This window comes from Megascapheus bottae, chromosome 18 (genome assembly GCF_031878675.1).
Source record: "Megascapheus bottae isolate mThoBot1 chromosome 18, mThoBot2.hap1, whole genome shotgun sequence".
Taxonomy (NCBI): domain Eukaryota; kingdom Metazoa; phylum Chordata; class Mammalia; order Rodentia; family Geomyidae; genus Megascapheus; species Megascapheus bottae.
The window spans coordinates 47,066,931-47,093,445 of record NC_143526.1 but is presented as its reverse complement, the minus strand read 5'-3'; the positions used below and the strand labels follow the sequence as shown (position 1 = coordinate 47,093,445).

Sequence of the window (26,515 nt, the reverse complement as noted above, 5' to 3'; positions counted from 1 at the left end):
AATTGGCCATGTGACCCTACGTTCACCAGACAGCTGGGCCATCTAAGTGGGAGGCAGTAGGTAAAAGGATTACTTTCTAGACTGGCCTAGGCAAATCCATATATACCCTGTAACCACTCCACTGCCAGTGATTGATGGGTAATAGAAATTAATTAGGTTCTCTAGCCTGATAGCTAAAAATTGTCATCTGATTTTCATTTTCTTTCCTTACTATGGAGTTTGACCACCATTGCAATTTGGCCTTTTGAATTGCTTTTGTGAATCACCTGGTACGTTTTTGGCCAGAATATATACATTTTTTTATTCCTTGTTTTTTGGCACTATTGGCGTTTGTACTCAGAGGTTTCTGATTGTTAGGCAGGTATTTGCTTTTAGTCATTTTTTTCTGGTGGGGTCTTCAGTTTATGCCTTTATTGGCCTGGGCTTTGATCCTCCTGGTTATACTTCCTGTGTAGCTGAAATGACTGCTGTGCAACACTACGCCTAATGTTTTATTGCTTTAGTTGGGGTGTCATTTTTTTTCCAGGGCTGGCCTCAAAATGAGATCTTCCTATAGTCTTCCAGTCTTTGTCTCTGGAGTAGCTAGAATTGTTAAAAAAAGAAGACAATTATGACCATTAAGATTATTGGCAGCTTCATTAAGTTTTTGAGCGAAATTCTGTTTTTTAAAATTGTTACTCTGGCCAGGCTCTGATGGCTCTGATGGTTCATGATTGTAATCTTAATTTAGGAGTTTGAGATTTGAGGATCACTGTTTGAAGCCAGCCAGGACAGGAAAGTCTACGAGACTCTTGTCTCCAGTAAACTACTCAGAAAAAGCTGGAAGTGGTTATGTGGCTCAAGTGGTAGAGCACTGGCCTTGAGGACAAGAAGCTCAGGGACAGCGCCCAGGCCTTCACTTCAAGCCCTACAACTCTCTCCACCCCCCCCCCCCCAAGTCTAGTGCTGATGGCTCACACCTGTAATCCCAGCTATTCTAGAGGCTGTAGTTCAAAGCCATCTTCAGCAGGAAAATGCAGAAGATTTAATCTACAATTAATCACCAAAAAGCTGAAAGTAGAGCTTTGGCTTCAGTGGCAGAACAATAACCTTGAGAAAGAAAAGCTCAGGGTCAGTGCCCCAGGAACAACACACAAAATAAAATGAAACAACAAACAAACTAAACTAAAAATGGACCTCTGTCTCTTACTCTGTATACAAATCAATTGTAAATAAATCAGAGAACCCAAATAAGACCTGAAACTTGAATTGTCCTACCGGAAGAACATAAGGAAAACTGGAGGTATTTGGCAGGAATTAATAATAACAAAAATAATGTGTGTGTGTGAATATATATATATATATATATATATATATATATATATATATATATATATATATATTTGCCAGTCCTAGGCTTGAGCTCAGGGCCTGAGCACTGTCTTGGGCTTTCTCAAGGCTAGAGCTCTACCACTTGAGCCTCAGCACCACTTCTGGCCTTTTCTATGTATATGTGGTACCGAGGAATCGAGCCCGGGTCTTGGTGCATGCTAGGCAAGCACTCTAGCACTAGGCCAGACTCCCGGCCCCAGTAATGTATTTTTTAATTGGTCATGTTGCTTGCCTGGACACGACTCCTGAACTTGACTGCTAGCACTCTGTCACTTTGAGCCACACCCCCACTTCCAATTTTCTGGTGGTTAATTGGTGGTAAGCATTTCTTTCCTGGGCTGGCTTTGAACTGCAATCCTTAGATCTTGGCCTCCTGAGTAGCTAGGATTACAGGTGCTAGCTGCCAGTATCCATCTTGGCAGGGATAATTATTTTCTGAAAAAGATACCAATTGCTCAGAAAACAAGAATAGGAATTAACATATTAGACTTATATCAAATTAAAAGATTTCTGTATAGCAAAACAATTACCAAACCAAGAGACAGCTAATGAATAGAATTTGCCATCTATTCAATGGATAAAGCATTAATATTCAGAATACACAATGAATAAAAATTAAACAGCAAAGCTGGATGTGGTGGCTCACGCCTGTAATCCTAGCCACTCTGGAGGCTGAGACATGAGGATCACAGTTCAAAGCCAGCCTGGGTACCAAAGACCATGAGACTCTTATCTCCAATTAATCACTAGAAAACAGAAAGTGAAAGTGTGGCTCAACAAGAGTAGGGCAGTAGCATTGAGCTGAAGAACTCAGGGACAGCATCCAGGCCCAGAGTTCAAGCCCCATGACTCCCCCCCCCCCCCCCAGAAAAGAACATAATCCAATTAACAATGAGGAATCTAACTGAACAGGCAGTTCTCAGAGACAGAATGGTTAAGCCTGGCAAGGTGGCTCATGTCTGTAATCCTAGCTATTCAGGAGGCTGAGATCTGAGGATTGTAGTTCAAAGCCATTCAAGGCATTAAAGTCCGTGAGACTCTTATCTTCAGTTAATCACTACCTCTGGAGCTATGGCTCCAGAAAAAAAAAAGTAGAATGGTTAACTGATAAAAGAAGAAATGTTTCATGTCCTTAGTCATAAAAGAAACGTAAATCAAAATCACACTTAAGATTTCAGTCTCTTCCTTCTCCCCCTTCCCCTCCCTCCTCTTCTTCCCCTTTCCCCCCACCCCTCCCTCCTGTTCTGAGGCTCAAACTCAGGGCCTGGGCACTGTCCCTGAGCTTCTTTTGCTCAAGGCTAGTTAGTGCTCTACCACTTGAGTCACAGTGCCACTTCCAGCCTTTTCTTTGTATGTAGGTGGTAGTGAGGAATTGAACCCAGGGCTTTCATGCATGTTAGGCAAGCACCCTACCACTTAGCCACATTCCCAGCCATACCATGCTGTTTTCATTAACTGTGGCTCTATAATATAATTTGAAGTCTGATATTGTGGGTGCTTTTTCTTTTTCTTTTTTTTTTGTCGTGGGGCGTGAACTCTGGGCCTAGGTACTGTCCCTGAGCTTTTCAGCTCAAGGCTACTGCCTTACCCCTTGAGCCACAGCCCCACTTCCTGTTTTCTAGTGGTTAATTGGAGATAAGAGACTCACTGTCTTTAGTGCCTGGGCTGGCTTTGAACTGGAATCCTCAGATCTCAGCCTCCTGAGTAGCTAAGATGACAGGTTTAGCTAACATGTCCAGCTTTTTTAAAATTTAGGATTGCTTTTGCTGTTTAAAATCTTGTATGCTTCCATTTGCATTTTTGGGTTTTATTTTTATATTTTTGTGAAGAACAGTGGTGGGACTTGGGTAGATATTGTATTGATCCCATTGATTGTTTTTTTTTGTGTTTGTCTACCTTCACACTATTCTGCCAGGCCATAAGCATGGGATGTTCTGACTCCCGAGGTTCTGTCATCAGGGTTAGTTTTCATTGTCAGAATCTTTCACTTCTTCAGATAAATTAATATTCAGGGTTTTTTTTTTTTGCTGTTTTTGAGACTATTATGAATAGGAACTTTAAAGCATTTTTTCTCAGTCTGCTTGTTGTTATTGTTTTTGTTAGCATTTTGTGTGGTTGTGGAGGGATTGAACTCAGGGCCTGGGCACAGTCCCTGAGCTCTTTTGTTCAAGGCTAGCACTCTGCCACTTTGAGCCACAGCGCCACTTCCTATTTTTTGGTGGTTAATTGGAGATGAAATTCTTTTCTGCCCAGGTTGTCTTTGAACCCTCAGATCTCAGCCTCTTGAATAGCTAGGATTTTAGGTGTGAGCCATCAATGCCTGGCTACATGTTCTTTATTGATTCTAGGTCCAAGAGCAGGAGACGTGAGGCTGTAGCCCACATTACTCTGGAAGTGAGGAGTGTGGTAGTTAATAGGAAACTCAGGACAGACCCAGTGTTGGTGATAGGAAGGAGAGCTGTGAGCTGGAAGCCAGAGCTAGGCAAAATATCTGGAGGAAGAGTGGGCGGACAGGGGCAGGGGCAGGAGAGGTCCATCCAGGGTCCTGGACTCAGCTGCCCTGAAAGGAGTGAGACCCTGGGCTAAGGTGCCCAGGGATGAGCCAGTCCCTCAACCCTTCTGGAACTGCATCTATGTTTTGTACAGCTTCTGAGTAGAGTCTGGTATGTAGCTGCCAGGGAGAGCCCATCTACTATTTGCCTGGCCCTTCCAGCTTTTCACAGGGTTAGACACTCCTGTTTGTAACTTAAAGGGAAGAAGTTTGTACACAGCCCACGAGAGTAAAGGGAATGCAAGGTATGGTTGAGTCATCTCTTGTTAGCACTAACCAGAGCACGTCCAGGGGGGACCAGGTTGATGTGCGTCAGCAACACGATGGCCTCTCTGTCTATGCTTGCCACAGGGGCTCCTGAGAAGCTGGGAGCATCTGTGGCTGTGGCAGGGAAGCAACCGGGCATTTCAGGCGGGCCCTTCATGGCTTGCCTCTCCTGTGTTCACAGCTTTGTGTCAGACCTAGGAGTTTGGGAGTGTCCCTCAGCACTGCTTTAATTACTCAGGATTTACTGTTGTGCCTTGTCTTTATAGACGCAGTGGAATCTGAGCAATAGTTTTGTTGACAGAGGACACAAATCTAGGACCCCTGCATAGGCAAAGAGATAGTCTAGTCTCTGCCCTGTTGCCTTCCACTGGTCACTGCTCTTTCCTGAGGGCTGCTGCTTGCTTGCCTTTGCAGTGCCCTGAAGAGCTAGAAACAGATGACAGAGATTCCTTGTAGAACAGTCATGGGGACCCCCACCCTGTCCAGGGTTGCTTACTGGTTAGTGACATATAGGTGCTTCCCGAGAGCCTGTTCTCAAGAAGAGGCGCTTCCCATACTGGAAACGCTCTCTTGGCTTGTACTTCAGCTTCACGTACTTGATTTTTTTTGGTCTAGAGTTGTAGTTGGTGTTGATGAAAGGCATCAGAAAAGTCATAAGGTGCAGAATGCAGAGTTTCTGAAATTCCAGTTTTCCATGGAGGGTAGGCTTTCTTCTTTCCCTTTCTTCCCTTCTCCTCTCTCTCCCTCTCCCACTCCACTGTTCTTGAGCTTTTTGCTCAAGGCTAGTGCTCCAGTACTTGAGCCACAGCTCTAGTTCCAGCTTTTTGGTGGTCAGTGGACTTTCCCTGCCTGGGCTGGCTTCTAACTGCAGTCTTTAGATAGCAGGCTCCCTGGTAGCTAGGATTACAGGCGTGAGCCATCAGTGCTTGGGTGACCTGGAAATGCTTATAAGCCATGCAAGGAGACAGTGGAGTGTTGTGCCAGGAGAATCACCTATTTTGTTTCCTGTCACTGGGACCTGGGTGTCTGGGCACATCAACAGGATAGTAAGGGCTCTGCCAGGAGGCTTTCATCTTCCTTATGCCTGCTGCTGTGTATGTGTGATTTTCCACAAAGAAGCAGTTCTTTATGAGGAAGAGCCTACGGTGATTAGAAAGCAAGCCTCTGCTAGATGCAAGATTCTCTGCGCACTGGCTGAGCAGGACTGCTGACTTCACTGCTCACTGCCTTTCCAGACATGCCTCGCCCTCAGAGCCTGGAGGTAGCTAGTGAAGGCTGCGGGCACTGATGGAGTGTGACTTTTTCTGGCTGACTAGAGCCCCTTCTTCCATGGGTGTAGAGCCCTTGTGTAGATTGGCAGTGGGAGGGACAAGGTTGAGGATTCCGCTGATGCCCAGTGGCTCTCTCCTCTGGCACCTCTGGTACTTGTGGTGTCAAAATGTGGACCTCATCTGGCTGGTGGTTTTGCTTGGCACGTTTCCCCAACAGTTCCTGTGGCTAGTGCACACGCAGATGGCGGGCCACCTCCTGGCCAGTGGGCTTCTTTCAGACCAGCAGTTTACTTTTCATGAACTTCTATCTTCAGCGGTCTGTATTTCAGGCTGCTTTGCTGCCATTCCTCTCCTGCGAGTAATCCTGTGGCTGTAGCTTTCAATGGCTCTTGTCTACTCAGCTGCAGTGAGAAAGGGTTGTATACTGTATCTATACTGTAGCCATGGAAACACAAAGGTAGCACCTATAGACACGCTTTGTTTGAAGCAAACGGGTTCATTTATAGGGGGATGTAGCCAGTTTCCTTAGAATATCAGCTGTGGAGTGAGTTATTTTTATTTATTTATTTGGTTGGTTGGTCGTGGGGCTTGAACTCAGAGACTGAGTGCTGTCCACTTGAGCTACAGCACCACTTCCAGCCTTTTCTGGGTATGTGGTACCAAGGAATTGAAGCCAGGGCTTCATGCATGGTAGGTAAGCAGTTAGGCCATGCTCCTGGCCCCAGTGGGTTTTGTTTTGTTTTGATTTTAGATAGTGTGATTGCTTTTGAGAGATCTCAGAGCTCAATAGCATCAGACATCTTTTCTAGAACTGTGGTTGATGGCTTTAACTCCCATTCTCCCAGGGAAAGTCCAGGGTCTGCTTGGCATGAAGACTAAGATTTGGGCCTGCCATTGCCACTTTGCCTGGAGGATGGCGTGGGGCAAGGCGAGGGGGTGGAGGCTTGCAGGTGGCTGTCCTCCTCTGGGCTGTTTTGTTTTCCATCTGAGCCATATGGCAGGACTAGACAATCCACTGAGGATGTCTGTAGCTCTTACATTGTTTCAGCGGGGATCTGTCCTGGGAAATGAAAGCTTAGTTCTCTCCCTCTCTCCTTCTCTCCCTTCACCAGTGGGTAAAACAGGGCTTCACTTCAATATATCAACTTCTGATTACAATACTTTTTTTTTTGTCAGTTATGGGCTTGAACTCAGGGCCTGAGTAAGCACTGTCCTTGGGCTTTCTCAAGGCTAGAACTCTGCCACTTGAGCCACAGCACCACTTCCAGCCTTATCTTTTTCCTTCCTTCCTTCCTTCCTTCCTTCCTTCCTTCCTTCCTTCCTTCCTTCCTTCCTTCCTTCCTTCCTTCCTTCCTTTTTTTGGTGGGTCATGGGGCTTGAACTAGGTCTGGGCACTGTCCCTGAGCTCTTCAGCTCAAGGCTGCCTCCCTACCCTTGAGCCAAGCCCCACTTCCTGTTTTCTAGAGGTTAATTAGAGATAAGAGTCTCGGGGACTTTAGTGCCCAGGCTGGCTTTGAACTGTGATTCTCAGATCTCAGCCTCCTGAGTAGCTAGGATTATAGGGTGAGCCACCTCTCCCGGCACTTCCAGCCTTTTCTACGTATGTATTGCCGAGGAATTGAACCCGGGTCTTCCTGCATGCTAGGCAAGCACTCTACCACTAGGCCAAACTCCTGGCCCCTTGAGTACAATACATCTTGATTGATGTCACCCCTTCCATCATCCACCTGTCCCTACCCCACCTGTCCTCGTGTGTCACTATCAATATTTGTGTCACTATTTCTAATAGCATTTGTGATATAATTGGTCGTTGGTCTTTAAAGCTAAAGTAAGCACCAAACCTTAGTGGTAAGATGTGCTTTCCTAAGGTTTAGCTCCGGGATGGGAATAGTGGCTCATACCTGTAATTCTAGGTACTTAATTTAAGGGGCCAGGATGAGATGATTGCAGTTTAAAAACAGACGAAGCAAAAGGTGAGAGGTGCTGGTGGCTCACACATATAACCCTAGCTACTAAGGAGGCTGAGATCTCAGGATCACAGATCAAAGCCAGCCTGGGCAGGAAAGTCATGAGACACGTATCTCCAATTAAACACAGAAAACCAGAAGTGGAACTGTGACTTTAATTGGTAGAGTTCTAGCCTTGAGCAAAGAGTGCTTAGGACAGCATCCAGGCCTTGAATTCAAGCCCCATGACCTACCAAAAAAAAGTTGGGGAGACCCCCCATCTCAACCAGGAGGAAGCAGTCTGTACCCAGTGGAGCTCACCTGTCACTCCAGCTATGTCTACACAGGATTATGTCCAAGTTTTCTGTATGAAATGCAAGACTCTGTTTTGGGAAAACAAAGCCAAAAGAGCAGAGGGAAAGGCTTTGAGTTCAAACTTCAGTACTGGAGCAGCAACAACAAAGGATTTTGTTTACGAACCTGGAAGGAGTAAGAGATTCTGTCAGTCTCATTTGCTGCCCATCATGCCTCTGGGTTGTGAGCACCCTGGCCACCTGTAGGACAGTGCTGCCCTGCACCTCACCCAAGGATGCTCCTGTGAGCAGCAGCTACCCCTGTGGTCTTCATTTGGGTGTGGACATCCCGGGGCCTAGGCTGGGGAAGCTGTTGTGTATGCCATAGAGGTGGTTGTGTTCTTGAGGCAGAGGCAGAGGCAGGGGCGGGGCCATGGTGCTGCAGGCATTCTTGACTGCTTCCAACAGACAGATGGCATGGTGGGGGTGCAGGCTAGCAGCAGTAACAGGTGCTGGATGCGGGGGACACCTGCTGGTGGCTAGGATGGCGGGGGGGGGGGGTAGGAGGTGGGGTCATGAATGTCTGTGGCTGCATGCTTGCACAGGTTTCCAGTGCATAAAGTGGGTGGCTTGTGGGGTGGGCAGTAGGCCGGCGGAAGCCTGGTTTTGCTGCCTGATTTGTGTGAGTGGAAGCTCTGTGACTGGAGAATTGCTGGCTCTTTGACAGCCCTTGCAGGGTTGATCCAGTGACCCTGTTTCCCCAGCAAGGCTGTGTGCTCTTGCAGATCAGCAGTGCTCCAGGCTGGCCCCTTCCCTGAGTGGGAACGTTTCCTGACCTTAGGTCTTCTTTGTCCCCAGGAATGGTCCTCGTGCGGAGTGAGAATGGGCAGCTGCTCATGATCCCTCAACAGGCCCTGGCCCAGATGCAGGCCCAGGCCCAGCCTCAGAGCACCATGGCTCCGCGCCCGGCCACTCCCACAAGTGCCCCTCCTGTCCAGATATCCACCGTACAGGTGAGCGCACACACATGCCACTGGAGGGTGTGTGTCGTGAAGTCTTCCTCCAGGCCACCAGCAGCCAGAGCCTGGGACAGGGCTGGTCTCTGTCTGTCTCCTGGCCGGGACCATACCTTTTGGAGGAGTGAATGTTCGTAGCCAGTTGAACCTCTGGCTGAGCGGCCAGCTGTTCCAGTTGAAACCTGGCCTTTGCCTCTTAGGGTATCCCCTTCTATGCTGCAGTTTCCCCCTCTAAACCATGCAGTTCACTCTAGTGCCCATGGACTGTCAACATTTGAGACACTGAGATCATTGAGCAGAGCGAAAACCATGTGAGTGTCGCCTTTTGTCAGGCGGCTATCCTGTCCCCCATGCTGACTCATAGGGAGGCCTTGGATGCTGAGGGCCGTCGGTTCCCTGTCCAGCACCACAGGCGGCTGGGCTTCCACCAGGCGGGTGCTGTTCTGAGGTTGCCTCTAGGTGGGCCACAAAGAAGTCAGGAAGGAGGAGGGTTCCTGAGGTCAAGCCCTCCCCCTCTCCCAGTCCTGCCTCTGACCCATGCATGGGTATGTGTGTGCTGGAGGCAGACACACCCCTTTCCAATAGCATGGACCAGCACCTCCAGTGTGTGGAGGTCCTGGTGCCTCCTGCCCTCAGTCCCTGGCCAGTAAGAAGCCTGTGGGAGGTGTTTGAGGTGGGTTACCATCTTCAGTCTCTTCGCACAACTTGCTTTCCATTGACGGAGGACTCGGGTGTCCAGTTGGCACCTTCCACCCCTCCACAGTCTGCAGACCCTTGTGTACTGGCTAATTTTGCCCACATCCACTTGCTTTAAAATGTAGGGGACTGAGGGTACGGCTCACTGGTAGAGTGCCTACCTAGCAAGCATAAGGCCTTGAATTCAAGTCCTGGCACTACCCTGCCCTCCCCCCCCCAAAAAAAAAAAAGATTATACATGTTGTGGAAGAAGTCTAATGATATTTTTAGGATGCTCTGTGAAAGGACGTTGGTCATATGTTTTCACTTGGATAAGAACACTTAGCTAGCTTCCTGAAGCACTGTAACCTATGGGCTTACTTGAAAGTACTAGTCACACATGTAAGGATTCATTTTTGGATATGGTGGGTTATTGCAGCTCATTTTAGATGATTAATCCTAATCCTAATTTATTTCTTAGGCTCCTGGGACACCTATTATTGCACGGCAGGTGACCCCAACTACCATAATTAAGCAAGTGTCTCAGGCTCAGACAACGGTACAGCCCACTACAACCCTGCAACAACGCTCCCCGGGGGTTCAGGTAAGAGGCCACACCATCAGTGGAGGGGCCCAGGGATGGATGAATGGATTTTCTGTTGATAGTTGTTACATGAGATGCCATGTTGTTTCAGGAGAATGGCTCTTCATAAAGAAAGTTGTTTTTTCTCCTCACTGTAGACTTCCTAGGCACGTCATGACAGTATGGCTCTGGAAATAATTCCTAATAGGCTGCTTTTTTCTTTCTTTTTTTGTGGGTCATATGGCTTGAACTCGGCCTGGGCGCTGTCTCTGAGCTCTATAGCTCAAGGCCACCACCTTAACCCTGGGCCTGGGTGCTGTCCCTGAGCTCTTCAGCTCAAGGCTACCGTCCTACCCTTGAGCCAAGCCCCACTTCCCATTTTCTAGAGGTTAATTGGCGATAAGAGTCTCAGGTCCTGTGTGCCCGGGTTGGCTTTGAACCTTGATGCTCAGATCTCAGCCTCCTGAATAGCTATGATTACAGGCGTGAGCCATCTTACCTGGCCTAATTTTTATTTTAAATAGTTGTACAAAGGAGTTTGGGAAGGTATACCTAGTTAGAGGAGACACATCGGATTGGTTAGGAAGATGCACATGATTAGGGGAGACACCTGGCCTGGGGTGCTTGTGGGAGCAGTGGGAAGCACAGCGGGAAGCACACCTTTTCCTGGTTTTGTGTTGGGAAGGTACCTGCTGTATTGGTCCCGTGTGCAGTGCCTGCTCACCTGTGGTCCCCTCCACAGTGCTGGGGTGGGAACCCGAGACCAGGTCGTGGACCGGGCCCTCCACCGGCTGCCCTGCACTTGGGCTCTCTCCTGTCTGAACATGACTTTACATCCTTGTCAGCTGCAGGGATGCCATTTCATCCCAGGTAGGCGAGAGCCAGTGAGATCTGTGCTTGCCAGGGGCTCTTGGAGAGAACTCTGCCCCCTGTATACATCTGATTAATGCATCAAATCAGTACATCAGATTTGGCCATTTTCTGAGAGGTAGTGATGCTCCTAGACAAGTTCACACATGGATTTAGTAGAAACATTTGTACTGAAATAGGTAGGTACTTCGTTACACTATGTAAAATAATTCATCATAGAGTCCATAGTAGCCAACTGAGGATTAATTTGAGGTGAAAGGAACTACCTACAAAAGTGAGCAGGGTCTGAGTCACAGCCACCTTTGCCCTGCTCCTGAGCCAGCCCTTAGTGTATTCCATATTTTCCTCACTTGGGTTTGATTTGTTGGTCTCGAGTGATGAGGATAATGCTTGCTGTTACAAGTAGCAGAGTAAACGGCCTTTTGGAGGAGCGCACCACTTCCTCTAACTGCTCGTCACAGATGCCTGAAGTTGATCGGTCGTGTGGTAGAATGAGATTCCCTTGCATTAGTCCTTGGAGCGCTCCGAGGACTGGTTTGGCAGAGAACTTGGGCTGGTCTTGCTCTGGATCACATTGCCCTCTACCTTCAGAAGTTGGAAAAGGCAGTGGCTAAAACATTGGCTAGAGAACTGACTGAGTTAAAAAAAAAGTACAAATATTTGCATCATGATTATTCATGTCAACTCTTAAGTGGTTGGAATTTGAGGGACAGCGGTTTGAATTGCTTCATTTCTGTGAAGTCTGGCAGGTCATAATTAGTGATTTTTGTTGTTGTTGTTGGCTTTTTAATGTGTGTCAGTTGTGGGACTTAAGCTCTGGGCCTGGGCTCTGTCCTTGAGCTCTTCAGCTTAATGTTAGCGCTGGCACTGAGCTACATTACCACCTCTGTTTTTCTGGTGGTTAGTTGGAGATAAGAATCGCAAGGATTTTCTTGTCTGGGCTGGCTTTGAACCTTGACCCTCAGATCTCAGCCTCCTGAGTAGCTGGGATGACAGGTTGCTTTTCCACACCTGTTCTTCTGGGAGAGTGAGAGAAGCTGGGATTGGTGGAGTGGGAGGTGGGGGCTGAGAGGACTCTGTCTTTATCTTGTGTGGCCCAACAAGTGCCACTGAATATCTCAGTCCCCGTTATTGTGTATGAACAACGTTGAAGAGTTTTCAGGGTAGCAAGTCTGCTTTAATTTCTCAGAGATGGGAGTTTCGGTTTTTGAGATAATTTATACATGTGTAGTTGGCTTACAGGGCCACTTCCGGGTTTTCTGGTGGTTCATTGGAGATGAGTCTCATGGACTTTAGTGCCCAGGCTGGCTTTGAACCTCGATCCTCAGATCTCAGCCTCCTGAGTAGCTAGGATTACAGTAGCTGGCCGCCTTGCCTGGCTAGGGTTTTTTTTGGCGGCGGCGGGGCGGGGGTAATCTTTTGTCAGTCATGGAGCTTGAACTTAGGGTCTGGGTATTGTTCTTAAGTTTTTTTGCTCAAGGCTGGCACTCTACCACTTTGGGTTACAGCTCCACTTTCAATTTTCTGGTGGTTAATTAGAAGAGTCTCAGGGACTTTCTTCAGAGTAGCTAGGATTATAGGCATGAGCCACCAGTGTCGAGCTCCTATGAGTTTTTAATGACAGGATCAGCAGTGCTTCTTTAGTACAGGGGTCCGCAGAGTGCAGGTCTGTTGTGATATGAGTTGGTTGCCTTGAGTGGTTCCGAGATGCTGTTCTGTTACTACTCGCCCAGCTTGCTGCCCTGGGCCTGGCTGGAGCTGTAGCTCTTTGGGCTTCTTTGCCCCTATAGGAAATGTTTTCTTTGTACTTTAAGGAGGCCTGAAATACATTCATCTCCCGTTTTATTTTCTTGTAGCCTCAGCTAGTTCTGGGTGGCTCTGCCCAGACAGCCTCTCTTGGGACAGCAACAGCTGTTCAAACAGGAACACCTCAGCGCACGGTCCCAGGGCCCGCCACCACCTCCACAGCTGCCACGGTAAGAGCCATTTCTCTCAGCACCCGGGGGACAGCCAGGTCTGTTGCTCACTAGTCAGAAAACAGCTCTGAGGAATTACAAGGCCATCTTCTGTCCCAGATGAGCACAGCCTGGAGCTCAGGAGTCTCATTCAGCCTCTGAGGAGCGTTTGGGCTTCTGGGTCCCTCGTCCCACTTCCATGAAGTAGTGTCTGAGAGCAGGGCCCTGTGTGCTCAACGGGAACAGCCCTGGTTGTGCTCTCTCTCTGAGGCCTCACACCTTGTTGGAAAACCGGCGTTCACAGGCTGTTTTCCTTTGACCTAATAAGTCTTCAGGCAAAGCAAGGTCATGGCTCTTCACATTTCTCTGCTAAGTATTTCCTACCATTTCTAGATTCTCGGTCATGATTTTGTTGCTTTAGTTAGGTGTCAGTTTCCTTTTGTGGCCCTCAGTATACAGACGGCATCTTTGTGGATTCATCTTTTCATACCCCGGGCCATTCCTGGGCTGAGGGGTACAGACACTAAGGGGCACTCTGCTGAGGTGGCTCCTGCCCCTTGAGCAGCCTGTGGGAGAGGTGGCATGTTTCCCTGAAGGACATTTCATTCACTTGTCAACTAGAAACAAGGGTAAATATCTTTCATAACTTTTTTACTTGTATCTTTAAAACATTTTTTTTAATCTAGGAAACTATGGAAAACGTGAAGAAATGTAAAAATTTTCTGTCTACGTTAATAAAACTGGCCTCATCTGGTAAACAGTCTACAGAGACAGCAGCTAATGTGAAAGAACTAGTGCAAAATTTACTGGTAAGAAACTGACCGAAATTCCCTTCCTTCACTGTTGGAGGCCTGACTGCAGGCCCCGTGGAGGCCCTTGGTAGAAGGAGAGGTGTGCTCATCTGTTGGGTGCAGCCCCCTTCAGGACCCACCTTCCTGAGGCCTGGGTATTCGGAGGACTTGATGTCGCCTGTTTGGAGGGCCAGTGCCCCAATAGTTTCCTGCTTCATATATGCTGCATGTACAGGAGAGCTTTCCAGCATCAAAAGTGATGCTAGGGAGCCTTCTTTCCAGCAGCAGTTTGCTGTTTCCTGTGTGTCACAGGACACTTAAAACACATGAAGTGATGTGGATGTTTTCCCTTCCCTTCCCCAGTATTACCTCCTGTTCCTTTGGGACTGGATGGGGGGTGGGAGGGTGTGTGCCAGGGAGTGGTTAGGGATTTGAACCTAGTGGTCCCTGAGCTTTTCTGCTCAAGGCTGACACTTTACCACTTGCTTTTACCATAGTACCACTTCTGACTTTTCTTGAGTATTCTTTTGGAGATAAGAGACTCCCAGATTTTCTTTCCCTGGCTGGCTTTGAATTGATCTTGCTTGAGTAGCTAGAATTACTGGTGTGAGCCAGCCATGCCCCAACCCTTTTTGTTTAGTTTTCAATTTTGGGTCTTCTTAGTGGAGGTCAGCCTTGGACCAAGACCCTCCTAATCCCTCTCAAGTAGCTACGATTATAGGTGCAGACCAGGAGTCTGTAATCTTTCCAGCCATGTGTTGCTCACTTCAGAGCCCCTGAGGCATGGGTGACCTTCCTCACACAACTGAAGTGGCAGGTGTCCATCTCTTCCTTTAACCCACAAGTTCTAAGCCCCAGATTTCTGCTCCTGCACAGCCCTTTCCTCTTCTCACTCCTGCCTCGTGGTCTGTCTCTGGGCAGATGCTGCCGTGGTCTGCAATACCCAGTGTCTCAGCCCTTCTGCAGAGCAGTGTGGCTAGCCTCTGCCTACGGCTCAGGGCCAGTCCAGTTAAAAGTACTGCCTGTCTTGCTCGACTTTCCAGTCGTTATGTCAGACTTCTTTAGGTTTCTAGAGCAGAATTGCTTATAGGTGCTCAAGTTTCCCCCCTCAGGTTGCTGTGCACATGTGAGTGCAGATTCTGGCCTCTCATGACAGCTGCTCAGACTGGGCCTATGCTGCCCTTTTTCCTGTGTCCCAGTGCTGAGGGTGACAGTGAACTTACTCTGAGTTGCCTGCATCTTGTAGTGTGGTGCCTGGTGTTAAGGAGCTTCCTTCCCTCTGAGCCCTACGTGGCACCAGGCAGTATGGAAGAAGCTTGCAGAGGGTGGAGGTGTGGACAGGTAACCTGGCCAGCTGAAGGCTGGACTCCAGTGGCTAGGCAGTCCTATCCCAGAGTCAAGCCTGCTGACCTGTCCTGACTGCTCTCAGGGCAGCCGGATGAGTGCAGCAGAGTTAGGAGTGTGCATGGAGTTGTACTCACTGAAGAATGTCAATGTGGATTTTATTTTTAAGGATGGAAAAATTGAAGCTGAAGACTTTACTAGCAGGTTATACCGAGAACTTAATTCTTCACCTCAACCTTACCTTGTGCCTTTCCTGAAGGTAATTGAATGGTGCACTGGCAGGGTCTAGTCTAGGACACCAGGTTTTCTGTGAGAAGGGGCTTTTCTGCAAAGGCCTGGCAGTCCTGAATTTGAGGGGTTGCTATTCCCCTGGGGTATGGGATGTGAGGGTGGGCCTCTTGGGGTGTTGGATCACATCTCAGATAATCATTACAGTGTGTTTATAAAGACTTAAAAAACACTCACTAAAACAGTTGTAACTCTTGGAAAAATTGTAATTCTCACAAGAAAAGTTTTTGGTGACACTGGGAGAGCTTTAGTGGCAGGTATGTATCACTGATGTTTTCAAGAAGGTATTCTCAGCTGGAAAATATTTTTTCTGAAAGGTTTTCTAAGAGGTCCTGAAATTAAAAAAATTTTTTTTGAGTTGGTAGTGGGGCTTGACCTCAGGACCTGGGTGGTGTCCCTGAGCTCTTTTGCTCAAAGCCTGCTACTTTGAGGGTTTGCTTGTGGTTAATTGGAGATAATCTCCTGGACTCTACTGCTCTGGCTGCTTTTAAACCCTGATCCTCAGATCTCAGCCTCCTGAATAGCTAGGGCTACAGCCGTGAGCCACTAGCACATTTCTGACCCACATGTCTGTGTGTCCCCAGAGGAGCTTACCCGCCTTGAGACAGCTGACTCCCGACTCCGCGGCCTTTATCCAGCAGAGCCAGCAGCAGCCACCACCAGCCTCGCAGGCCACCACTGCACTCACAGCCGTGGTGCTGAGCAGCTCCGTGCAGCGCACAGCCGGGAAGACGGCTGCCTCCGTGACCAGCGCCCTCCAGCCCCCTGTCATCAGCCTCACACAACCCACACAGGTTGGCGTTGTCAAGCAGGCACTGGCCCCACCAGCCATGGCGCAGAGGCTTCTCCAGAGCAGGCCAAAGGCCTCTCAGGGGAAGAAGCATGGCTGCTGTCTTTAATAATTGACACTGTAATAGTGAGTGGTCAAGGCCTTGAGGTTTTCGTATCGGTTTCTCATAGACGAAAGTGAGCCTGTAGACATGTCACTTTTTAGAGAGCCTTCTAGGGAGGCACTTGTCAAATGTCATACGTGGGGCCTGGAGTTTGGCCTAGTGCTAGAGTGCTTGCCTAGCATGCATGAAGCTCCGTACCACATGCTCAGAAAAAGCCAGAAGTGGCTCTGTGGCTCAAGAGGCAGAGCACTAGCCTTGAGCAAAAAGTGTCCAAGGACAGTGCCCAGGCCCTGAGTTCAAGCCCCAGGACTGGCAAAAAGAAAAAAAAGTCACAGGTGTTGGGTGGTATAACTCAGTGGTAGAGCACTTGCCTAGCATTGGTGAGGCCTTGGGTTCCATGCCAGTAGTGCTTAAAGAAGCTCGAGAGATTTTTGTTCTTTCAGATGTGGCTTAAAAATACGGAATGCTGTGCTGTGTGACGGCCTTCAGTAGGAGTCTAGGCCCCATCAAGGGAGTTGGATAATTGGTTGGGGAAAGCTTGCATTTATTCTGCTTGTTGGTAGTGAGAACATGGCAGTGGGCAGGGTAGGGCTTAAAGTCCTCATTTAAAGGTAGGGCTTTCCTGCACCCCTCAGAGACCAGAGGGCTAGGACTTGCGATGTCCTTTGCTTTAACAGTGTGAGGATCTGTGACTTACCAACTAATGGGCTAATTTTCCTCTAGTCTTCTGTTGTAAAGTTCTGGTCTCTGGTGTTCCTTTTTCCTTTTGTACTTGAGGCAGTCTTGCTCTCGGAACGAGGCTGGCTTCCAGCTGGTACTGCTTCCACCTTAGCCTCCGAGGTGACAGAATGATAGACGCACACTATCATGCCCAGCTCCTAGCAGAGTTGCTGTTGTGTGTGTACACACGCACACACCCACACACACTCACTCTGCCAACTCTGCTTGCTTGTGTGTCTGTGTGTAGCCAGCAGACCAGTGGATTGATGGAAATAGGATGCATTTTTTTCGACTATTGGCAGTGCTGAGATTTGAACTCAGTGCTGTGTGCTTGGAGGCAGGCACTTCACCACTTCAGTGACGTGTCACTAGCCCAGTACATTTTGTTTTTTGGTCATGCTGGAATTTGAACTCAAGTGTGGCACACTTTTTAGTGGTAGATCCACCAGGCCTGAGGTTGTTCATGATTCTAGTACAGGCTCTGGCCCTATGAATCTCGTGTGATGCAGAGGGCACTATGAAGGCCTCTGTAGGGCTTCACACAGGCTGGACAAGTACCTTGACACTAAGCTACACCCCATCTCATGAGGCAGCTTTGTAACAGTTAGAAACCTTCCTCTTGAACACCCACCCAGAGGTCTGTGGAAAGGCAGTGTTGGATCTGGGGTTGTCTTGGCCCTGCCTCCTGGACGTAGTCCAGAACACAGGAAGTTGGTGGTACTCTAGCTCGTGGAGACCGCTGTATGACTGGGGTGAGGGGACAGTGGAGGTCAGGCCCTCAGCCCAGGGCAGTGGAGCTGCTGTAGCTGTGACTGGGGAGTGACCATGGTGGGCAGTGGGGCTAGGTTCAGGGCAGGACATGGAAATCCACTTTCACACCTATAGAAGTCACCTGACATTTTATGAAGAGATTAGAGGAGGAATTGAGCATTTGACCTGAGACTGAGGCACCATTGTCACTCTTCTGACAGAAGAGGAGAGGGGAGTAGTACCTCAAGAGGCCTAAGCTCAACACCGACGCACTGTTGCCTCCAAGATGGGCCTGGGCCCAGTGTGCTTGCTGTGCTGGGCTGTGCTGTGACACCATTCCTCTCATCTTGTCCCCATCCTGTCGAAGCCCCATATGGAACTTTGGCCTAGGGCTTTCATTGGGCCAGATTTCTCCCATGTCTTAGGGCTGAAGTGAAGAGAGGTTTTCCCTGGAGATCTTTGCAGGGTGGGGGTGTGGAGGCCAGACTCTGGCCCTTAGGGAGAATGCTCATGTGCTCTGCTGGCTCTGCCGCAGGTGATCCAGCAGCCCCCCAAACCTGGAGCCCTGATCCGGCCCCCGCAGGTGACCTTGACCCAGACGCCTATGGTTGCATTGCGGCAGCCTCACAACCGGATCATGCTCACCACACCTCAGCAGATCCAGCTGAACCAGCTGCAGCCAGGTGAGGCCCGGCGCTGGCTACCTGAGATAGGGCTGGGCCCAGAGCGGCCTGGCAGTGGGGTGGCATCTTGTCTTATTTTTATGATCTGTGTTATTTTATTATTGTGGGAAGTTGTATGTAGGAGCACTCTCTACTCACTTTTTAAACTATATGTAAATGGCTGTACGTATGGCAATATCAGCCCATCAGTATGATTTTAGAAGTTATATGTGTGAATGTACCCCTGCTGCTTCCTTCCCGATGGGCGGGAGGAGGCAGTGGCATTGTACCCAGGCTGGTCCTGAACTGGCCTTGAGCACTCTTCTGCCTGGCCCCCCAAGTAGCTGAGCCTGCAGGTGTATATCACTCTGCTTGAGTCACTGTACGTTTCTCTGCCAGCAAGTATTCCTACACTGGGGGATGTCTGGGGAAATACAGGATGGTGAATGCTTCCTGGTTTAAAGCTTTGGCAGACGTGGTTGTAGCTGGTGGTTAGGGGTGACGCTCCTCCTTTGGCCTGTAGTAGGCCTGGAGCAGCCTCTAGTCTCCACGTGTTTTGCCTTGCAGTCCCTGTGGTGAAACCCACCGTGTTACCTGGAACCAAAGCCCTGTCTGCGGTCTCGGCACAGGCCGCTGCTGCCCAGAAGAACAAGCTCAAGGAGCCCGGGGGAGGTTCGTTTCGGTAAGGACCGAGCAGCGCATGCTGCAGGGCTGCTGCTCTTCACCCGGCTTCGGGTTTTCCAGAGTGCGACTGCGCTCTGTGCTCTCCACCAAGAGTGTACCTGGGAAGGATTGCTTCAGACGCAAGGGTGGGCTGGGCGGTGTCTTTCCCCTCCACTGCCACAGCATAGCAGACGTAGGCTCGTCACTCCCCAGAGCACCGTCACCACACAGCTGGTGATTCACCCTCACGTCCTTCCAGGTGGACTGCCAGCACAGCATCTCCTAGAGCCTGAGAGTGACCTTGCTGTGGGCACGGCCCACTGGGCACAGTGCAGGACGTTCCATGTGGAATGAGCTTCCTCTTCTAAGATACTTCAGCCCAAAAGCCACCAGGAGGGCTGGGCAGACTTGGAGACCCTCAGTAGAACATCCTTTGTAGTGCAAAGTCTGTCATGTTGAGGGGCGGTCAAGCGGGGGAGGTATAGGTATGCATCAGAAGTCTTGTCCTCTTACTGTTGAGGACAGAGCAGAATTAGAGTGGCTTTGGATTAAAATCAGAGAGTGAGGTCAGGGTAGAGGTGAAAGCCCTAAGCCTCATTCTCCAGAGGTACGCTCAGATTTCGTTTTCTAAAAGCCATTTTTCCAACACGAGGATGAAGATGTCTCTGAAAGAGGCTAGGTGTAGGGCTGGGATGAGTCCTATTGAAGCGAGGGACAGGTTAGAGATGTGTTGGCCAACACAGCCTCCCTCCTGTGCCCAGGTTGGTCTTTGAAGTAGTGGAAGGTGGTAGGCATTAGGCAGACATTAGCCACTGAGTGACATGGATCCAGCAGGAGGAAGATGTGGGCTCGGGATCACGGGTTGGGGGTGGCTTGAGTGGAGCCCTGTCCCAGGTCCAGTGGGAATGAGGCTGTGCAGTTGTCACAACCTGCCAAGGGCTAAGGGCAGAGGGTCAAGGAAAGGCTGAGGGTCCTTCTTCAGTGGAGGGTAGGGTGTGTGTGTGGCTGGTGTATGGACCCTCTTGCTGGGAGAGACCTTCATGGGACAGTGGGTCCTGTGTGAGTGGGTCACCGTGCAGGGCCTTTCTGTAGGGTTCAGAAAGCCTAGGCAGGCATTGGGCTATGAGTGAGGGGTCTCATGTCACCAGGGTGCTCTTGGATGGCTTAGAGGTGTTTCTCCACCCCACCCCCTGCTTGGTGGTACTGGTTGGTATTCGAATTCAGATCCTTTAGCTTGTGCTGTACCTCTGGGGCCACAGCTCAAGGAGAATTCTTTGTGATTTTTTTTTTTTTCCTGCTTCTGAGAGTTGGTGATTGTTTTAAATAAGTCTTTCTAAAGGAATTTTGTTTTTTTTGGGGCGGGGGGGGAAGGTTCTTGGAGCTTGAACTCTGGGCCTGGGCGCCATCCCTGAGCTTTTCAGCTTAAGGGACTTACCTCTGCCCCTGGAGCCACAGCATCACTTCTGGTTTTCTAGTGGTTAATTGGAGATAAGAATCTCCTGGACTTCAGTGCCATGGCTGGCTTTGAACTGCTATCCTCAGATCTCAGCCTCCTGAGTAGCTAGGATTACAGATGTGAGCCACCGTTCCCGGCTGGGATTATTTATAATATTATAAAGGTGATGGATGTATCAGAGACGTTATAGTTCTATACTTCAGGTAAAGAGTACATTTCTTTTTTTGGGGTAGGGGTTAGTTGTGGGGCTTGAACTCTGGGCCTGGACACTATCCTTGGAACTCTTCAGCTCAAGGCTAGTGCTCTTCCACTTTGAGCCACAGTGCCACTTCCGGTTTTCTGGTGGTTAATTGGAGATAATAGTCTCATGGACTTTTGTGTCCGGGCTGGCTTTGAACCTTGATCCTTGGATCTCAGCCTCTTGAGTAGCTAAGATTACAGAAGTGAGCCACCAGTGCCCCAGCCAAGAATACATTCTTTCTGGACAAGGTCACCCCTCCCTGAGCTGTTTCCCAGTTTTTCCCTCATGTCCCCACCCTCAAGTTGTAGAGTTTGTTTGTTTTATGTATGTATGTATGTATGTATGTATGTATGTATGTATGTATGTATGTATGTATTGCTAGTCATGGGGACTGAACTCAGGGCCTGAGCACTGTCCTTCAAACTTTCTCAAGGCTAGAACTCTACCACTTGAGCCACAGCACCACTTCCAGCTTTTTGCTATGTATGTGGTACCAAGGTATCGAACCCGGGTCTTCGTGCATGCTGGGCAAGCACTTTTACCACTAGGCCAAATACCTGGCCCATATAGTTTATTTTCAACAGTGTCTAGTGTGTACCTCTTTGTCTCTTCTATACCCCTTCTTGCCCCACTAAAAGACAGATAAAGGAACAAACAAGATGAAAAGAAAACCAAAGCAGCAACAAAGGAAAAACCTTTTAGATTTCAGGTGCTATGACAGACATCATCTCAGCAGCAGTGCTCTTGATTTTCCTTTCCCTAGACACGGTGCAGATGTGGCCAAGGCCACGTAGCCATTTATGGACTCACGTCCAGCTCTGATTTCACACAGCTCCTTCTTGAAAGAGAACAGGTTAATTTTCACACAAGGCCACGAGATACCGTCTTTGGTTGTCAGGATGTGGACAGTGCCAGAGGTGGCACACCTCACTGGTAGAGTCGTGTAACCCGCCCGCTCTACCGCATCAAAGCTACCCCAACACTATTCCTGACGAACTCCTCTCTCTCCTTCTCAGGGATGATGATGACATCAACGATGTGGCTTCTATGGCCGGAGTAAACCTGTCGGAAGAAAGCGCAAGAATACTGGCCACAAACTCTGAGTTGGTGGGGACGCTGACCCGGTCCTGTAAGGATGACACCTTCCTACTGCCCGCGCCCCTGCAGAGGCGGATGCTGGAAATAGGTACGGCAGTGCACATGTCGCCTGGTGGGGGCTCCGTGACAGACTCGCGAGGTCGTTCTCCGGCGGCCCCACTGTGTGGGGCCACAAGCGGGCCACCCCGGCCTCCCGTGGACTCCCTGTGCATAAGTCTGTGGTGGGTGGTGATGGTTCTCTGGTAGTGCTGGACCGTGGCTGTCCTGCCAGCCTGCTTGGCCTGCTCTGTGGTGCTGATGGAGACCATGGCTGTTCTTCCTGCTAGCCTGCTGGCTGTTCTGTACAAAGCAGTATTTGTTGGAGAGAAAGAGTGAAGTGGGAGCAAAGAAGTCTGGAAATTGCTGGAAATGCTCTTTTCTGTCTGGCCTACAGGTAAAAAGCACGGCATAACGGAATTGCACCCAGATGTAGTAAGTTATGTGTCCCACGCCACACAACAGAGGCTACAGAATCTTGTAGAAAAAATATCTGAAACGGCTCAACAAAAAAACTTCTCTTACAAGGTAATGGGGCTTCTTTCCTGAGGAGAGAGTCTTCCTGTTGTCACTTTCTGACTAGAGCTATCTGGAGGCCACCTTTGTAGAAGCAGACCAGGCAGGCCCTGTATGGGCCCTGAGCATTGTGTCCTCTCAGCCACAAGGTGTTCTGTAGACCTGGGCTGGGACAGGAGGGTATGCTCTGAAGGGCTTTACCTTGGAAGATGGAACTGTTAGCTTTGAAAATTATGCCATCTTCCACTCTTTCTCAACCATACTGCTCCTAGCATCGGTGGCACTTGACCCTTCCCTGGGCCATGAGCCGAACCTGCAGAAGCCAGTGTGGCTGTGGTCGTCTGTTCATGGAGCAGGTCTCACGACAGAATAGGTGGTCCTCTTGAGTTGCACCAGTGCTATTGTGGAGGGCGCTGGGAGCCGCGCATGGCGGCAGCTGCTCCTGTGGCTGGTGTCCCATGCACGCCTTCAGAGCAGCATGCAGAGTAAATTCTGTACTTTGAAAACACGTCTGTGTTACTAGAGAGGCTTTAGAGGATATCAAAATTATCAGGCAGCATTCGTTTCCAAGAGGTTGCAGGGTTCCCTTTGTGAGCCTTTGCCCTGCTTGCAGGTCTGTGGAATGATCTGGTGAGATGAGTGGGACCTGGACTGAGGGGTGGGAGGAGCTCTGCACACTGTCCTCTTCTGCCTGCGGGATCCTCAGACTTGTGACAGACAGTATTTTTACTCCTTCCCCTCCATCCCCCTGCAGGATGATGACAGATATGAGCAGGCAAGCGATGTTCGCGCTCAGCTCAAATTTTTCGAGCAGCTTGACCAGATCGAAAAGCAGAGAAAAGATGAGCAGGAGAGGGAGATCCTGATGCGGGCGGCCAAGGCAAGCGACTGCGCGGCTCTCTGGGTTCTGGTTGTGGGCACACCCTCTTCACTTCTCCTACACGCACCCTATGCCAGCTGGCCAGAGCCCTGCTTGGGCTGGCCTTGAATTAAGGGGATGCTGAGGATTGTAAGTGGAGCCACAGGGAGGCCTTGTTCCGCTGGCATTCTCCACCTGCACCTGAGTTCCCTGGCTCCTGTCTACCTATGTGAAAGAGTGCCAGTCTGTGCCTGACTGTGTGGCTCTCTAGTCTAGAACACTAGAGCTAGCTGTGGCACACCTGGCTGATAGAGTTCAGCAGAAACAGACTTTCATCCCTCCGATTGGCTTCCTGAAAAGCTTTGGTAATGACCACATGCTAACCCGGAGCTGTCCCTGAACCCAGGAACCCCTCACTCCCTTGTCAGGTCACATTGTGTCATAGACATTATGCCAAATTGGTACTTTTTCATGATGTACACTCTACATCCTCAAAACCCCCCGCCCCTTTTTTTTGTGGTACCAGGGAATTGAACCCAGGGCTGCATGCATGCTAGATAGATTAACACTATGCCACTGAGGCACATTCCTAGCCATACAAACTAATTTTTTTCCCCCCTAGTACAGCGGCTTGAACTCAGGGCCTGAGCATGTCCTTGTGCTTTCTCCAGGCTAACACTCTACCACTTGAGCCTCAGCACCACTTGCGGCTTTTTCTGTGTATGTGATACCGAGGAATTGAATCCAGGGCTTCACGCGTGCTAGGCAGGCACTCTACCACCAGGCCACTCTCCCGGCCCACAATCTACATTTTTATCTTTTGGATTTAAGCATTTAAAAAGGATAAAACATACTCTGTTATATGGCGTAGATGCTACTATAAAATGAATTTGTTAACGTTTATTGGCGGTTAATATTTAGGTCATAACTTGTTTCCCTTTTCTCCTTTCAAAACTAGTCTCGATCTAGACAAGAAGATCCAGAACAATTAAGATTGAAGCAAAAGGCAAAAGAGGTAATAAGCTTTTGAATCCTGAACTTTTCGCCACAAGTTTGTATTCATCCCAGATAGCCAGCAGAAAAGAGAAAGGTTAAGAAAATCGTGGAATTTCTGAATTGGGGTGTTTATGTAGTTATTTATAGTGTTGTAACATTCAGATAATACCAAGCCAGAGGTATTTTTCCTGTTTTTGTCTGGCTTTTAGATGTAATAATTCCTTTAAACTTGTTTAGTTTTCTGTGTCTTTTTTTTTTTTTTTTTGCCAGTCCTGGGCTTGAGCTCAGGGCCTGAGCACTGTCCTTGGACTTTCTCAAGGCTAGAGCTCTACCACTTGAGCCTCAGTACCACTTCCGGCTTTTTTCTATATATGTGGTACTGAGGAATCGAACCCGGGTCTTCATGCATGCTAGGCAAGCACTTTAACCACTAGGCCAAACTCCCGGTCCCTTCTGTGTCTTTTAAGGCGAGTTTCAATTACATTATTCATTCATTGATTCCCTCATGGTAGTACGGGATTTGAACCGAGGGTCTTGTGCTTGCTACGCAAGCAATTTACCACTTGATTTAAACATCTACTCATCTGTTGATTTTTTTGATGTCCTTAATTTCTGTGGTTATAGAGGATGGTAAGTGCATCTTTTTCTTTTTTAAAGTCAAAGAAATTACAACTTACAGGATTTCAGGAAGCCTTTTGGTATCTGCATATTGCTTTTGCAGTAAGTACACACACCTGAGAAACCATAGTTCTTGTTTCCTTTCCACCACAAAGATGCAGCAGCAGGAGCTGGCACAGATGCGGCAGCGGGATGCTAACCTCACGGCACTGGCGGCCATCGGGCCCAGGAAAAAGAGGAAAGTGGACTGTGCGGGGTCAGGATCGGGAGCAGAGGTACAGCAGCACCGCGGGGGTTGAGGTCTGGAAGGGACCGGGAGAGCACCTTAGAGCCTCCTTCCTCAGGTAGACAGACACATGTCAGAATGCACCCCTTAAGCTAACATATTGTCTCACCTTCCTCATTAGTCTCCTGCATATGAGGCTTGACCTTCAAATCAGCTTATTCTTTGCATAAATGCCTGTGATCACCCGTGTTTGCTCCTACTGACTTTTATAAAACTTAGGGTGTAAACTGTAATTGGAGGAATGATTTTTCTGGGGTTGGTGTCTCCCCGAAAAGTATACCTGGAGAAGCCCTATAGGAAGAGGGCTAATGCAGATCGTGAAAGGGAAGGCACTGTCCAAATCCCGTTGTTAGGTCTTTTTCTGTTTGTTTGAAACTTTGTTTTTTGTCTTTTTTGGTGCTGGGGATTGCGCTTTGCCACTCAGCTGTACCCCAGCCCTAGGTCTTTTTACTTTATATTCCCAGTCTTAACATATTGTTATTTTTTTGTTTAAAGTGTTAATTTCCTTTAAAGTAAATGGAAGAAGGAAAATACTATTCTCAGTTGCCTTTACTGGTATTCTTTGTTCTTTCTTTTAGTATTTGATTCCTTACCCTCTTTACCTTTTGGTAAAGGACAGCCTGTAATATTTCTTTTTTCTTTGCCAGTCCCGAGGCTTGAACTCAGGTCCTGAGTGCTGTCCTTGGGCTTCCTCAAGGCTAGAGTTGAGCCACAGCACCGTTTCCAACTTTTTCTGTGCATGTGGTACCAATGAATCAAACCTGGCTTTTCATGCATGCTAGGCAAGCACTCTGCCACTAGGTCAAAATTCCAACCCAACTTGTAGTATTTATTCCACTTCTTCTTTTTTTTTTTTTTTTTGCTTGTTGGTCAGTCATGGGACTTGAACTCTGTGCCTGGGCACTGTCCCTCTGCTCTTCAGCTCAAGACTATCTATCACTAACACTTGAGCCACAGTGCCATTTCCCATTGTCTGGTAGTTAATTGGAAATAAGAGACCCACGGACTTTAGTCCCCGGGTTGGCTTTGAACCTCAATCCTCAGATCTCAGCCTCCTGAGTAGCTAGGATTACAGGCGTGAGCTACCACATCTGGCTGCCTGTAGTATTTCTTGTAGTGTAGGTTTGTTGGGGTCACTGCTCTCCACTGCTATTTACTAGAATGTGGTTGGTTGTCTGTCGTCCTTCCTTTTTTGGGGGCAGGGGTTGGAATGGGATTAAATCCTGAGCCTTGAGCATGCTGTGCCCCTCAGATGTGGTTGTATCTCACTCTCACTTTGAAGAATCCTGGTTAGAAAGGTCTGTGTTGCTAGTTTTTTTCTCTTACAGAAATCTCAGGATGTTGACCCACTTTCTTCTGGAGGTTCTGCTATAATTTCAGCCCTTGTTTCCTCTGCACAGTTTGTCTTTGATGTCATGAGACTTTTATTCTGTATATATTTTTGTGTTTGTTTTGTATTTAGGTAGTTTCTATAGGTAGGCCTATTTCCCATTTTCAAGC

At 48.7% G+C, this 26,515-nt stretch overlaps 1 protein-coding gene across 3 annotated transcripts in view; it reads left to right on the top strand.

Moving 5' to 3' along the window:
• The window catches only part of Taf4 (TATA-box binding protein associated factor 4), a 66,695-nt gene that overhangs the window by 29,661 nt on the left and 10,519 nt on the right, over window positions 1-26,515 (top strand). The window contains exons 2-14 of one of the 3 annotated variants that reach the window (XM_090352597.1): window positions 8,558-8,712; window positions 9,872-9,994; window positions 12,700-12,819; window positions 13,485-13,607; window positions 15,103-15,192; window positions 15,806-16,015; window positions 18,120-18,267; window positions 18,814-18,928; window positions 21,623-21,792; window positions 22,138-22,268; window positions 23,011-23,136; window positions 24,074-24,130; window positions 24,885-25,004. In XM_090352597.1, coding sequence (XP_090208723.1) covers window positions 8,558-8,712; window positions 9,872-9,994; window positions 12,700-12,819; window positions 13,485-13,607; window positions 15,103-15,192; window positions 15,806-16,015; window positions 18,120-18,267; window positions 18,814-18,928; window positions 21,623-21,792; window positions 22,138-22,268; window positions 23,011-23,136; window positions 24,074-24,130; window positions 24,885-25,004 — 1,688 coding nt within the window. Of the gene's footprint in view, window positions 1-8,557; window positions 8,713-9,871; window positions 9,995-12,699; window positions 12,820-13,484; window positions 13,608-15,102; window positions 15,193-15,805; window positions 16,055-18,083; window positions 18,268-18,813; window positions 18,929-21,622; window positions 21,793-22,137; window positions 22,269-23,010; window positions 23,137-24,073; window positions 24,131-24,884; window positions 25,005-26,515 lie in introns of all 3 variants that reach the window. The other 2 variants (XM_090352595.1, XM_090352596.1) reach the window with 2 other exon arrangements.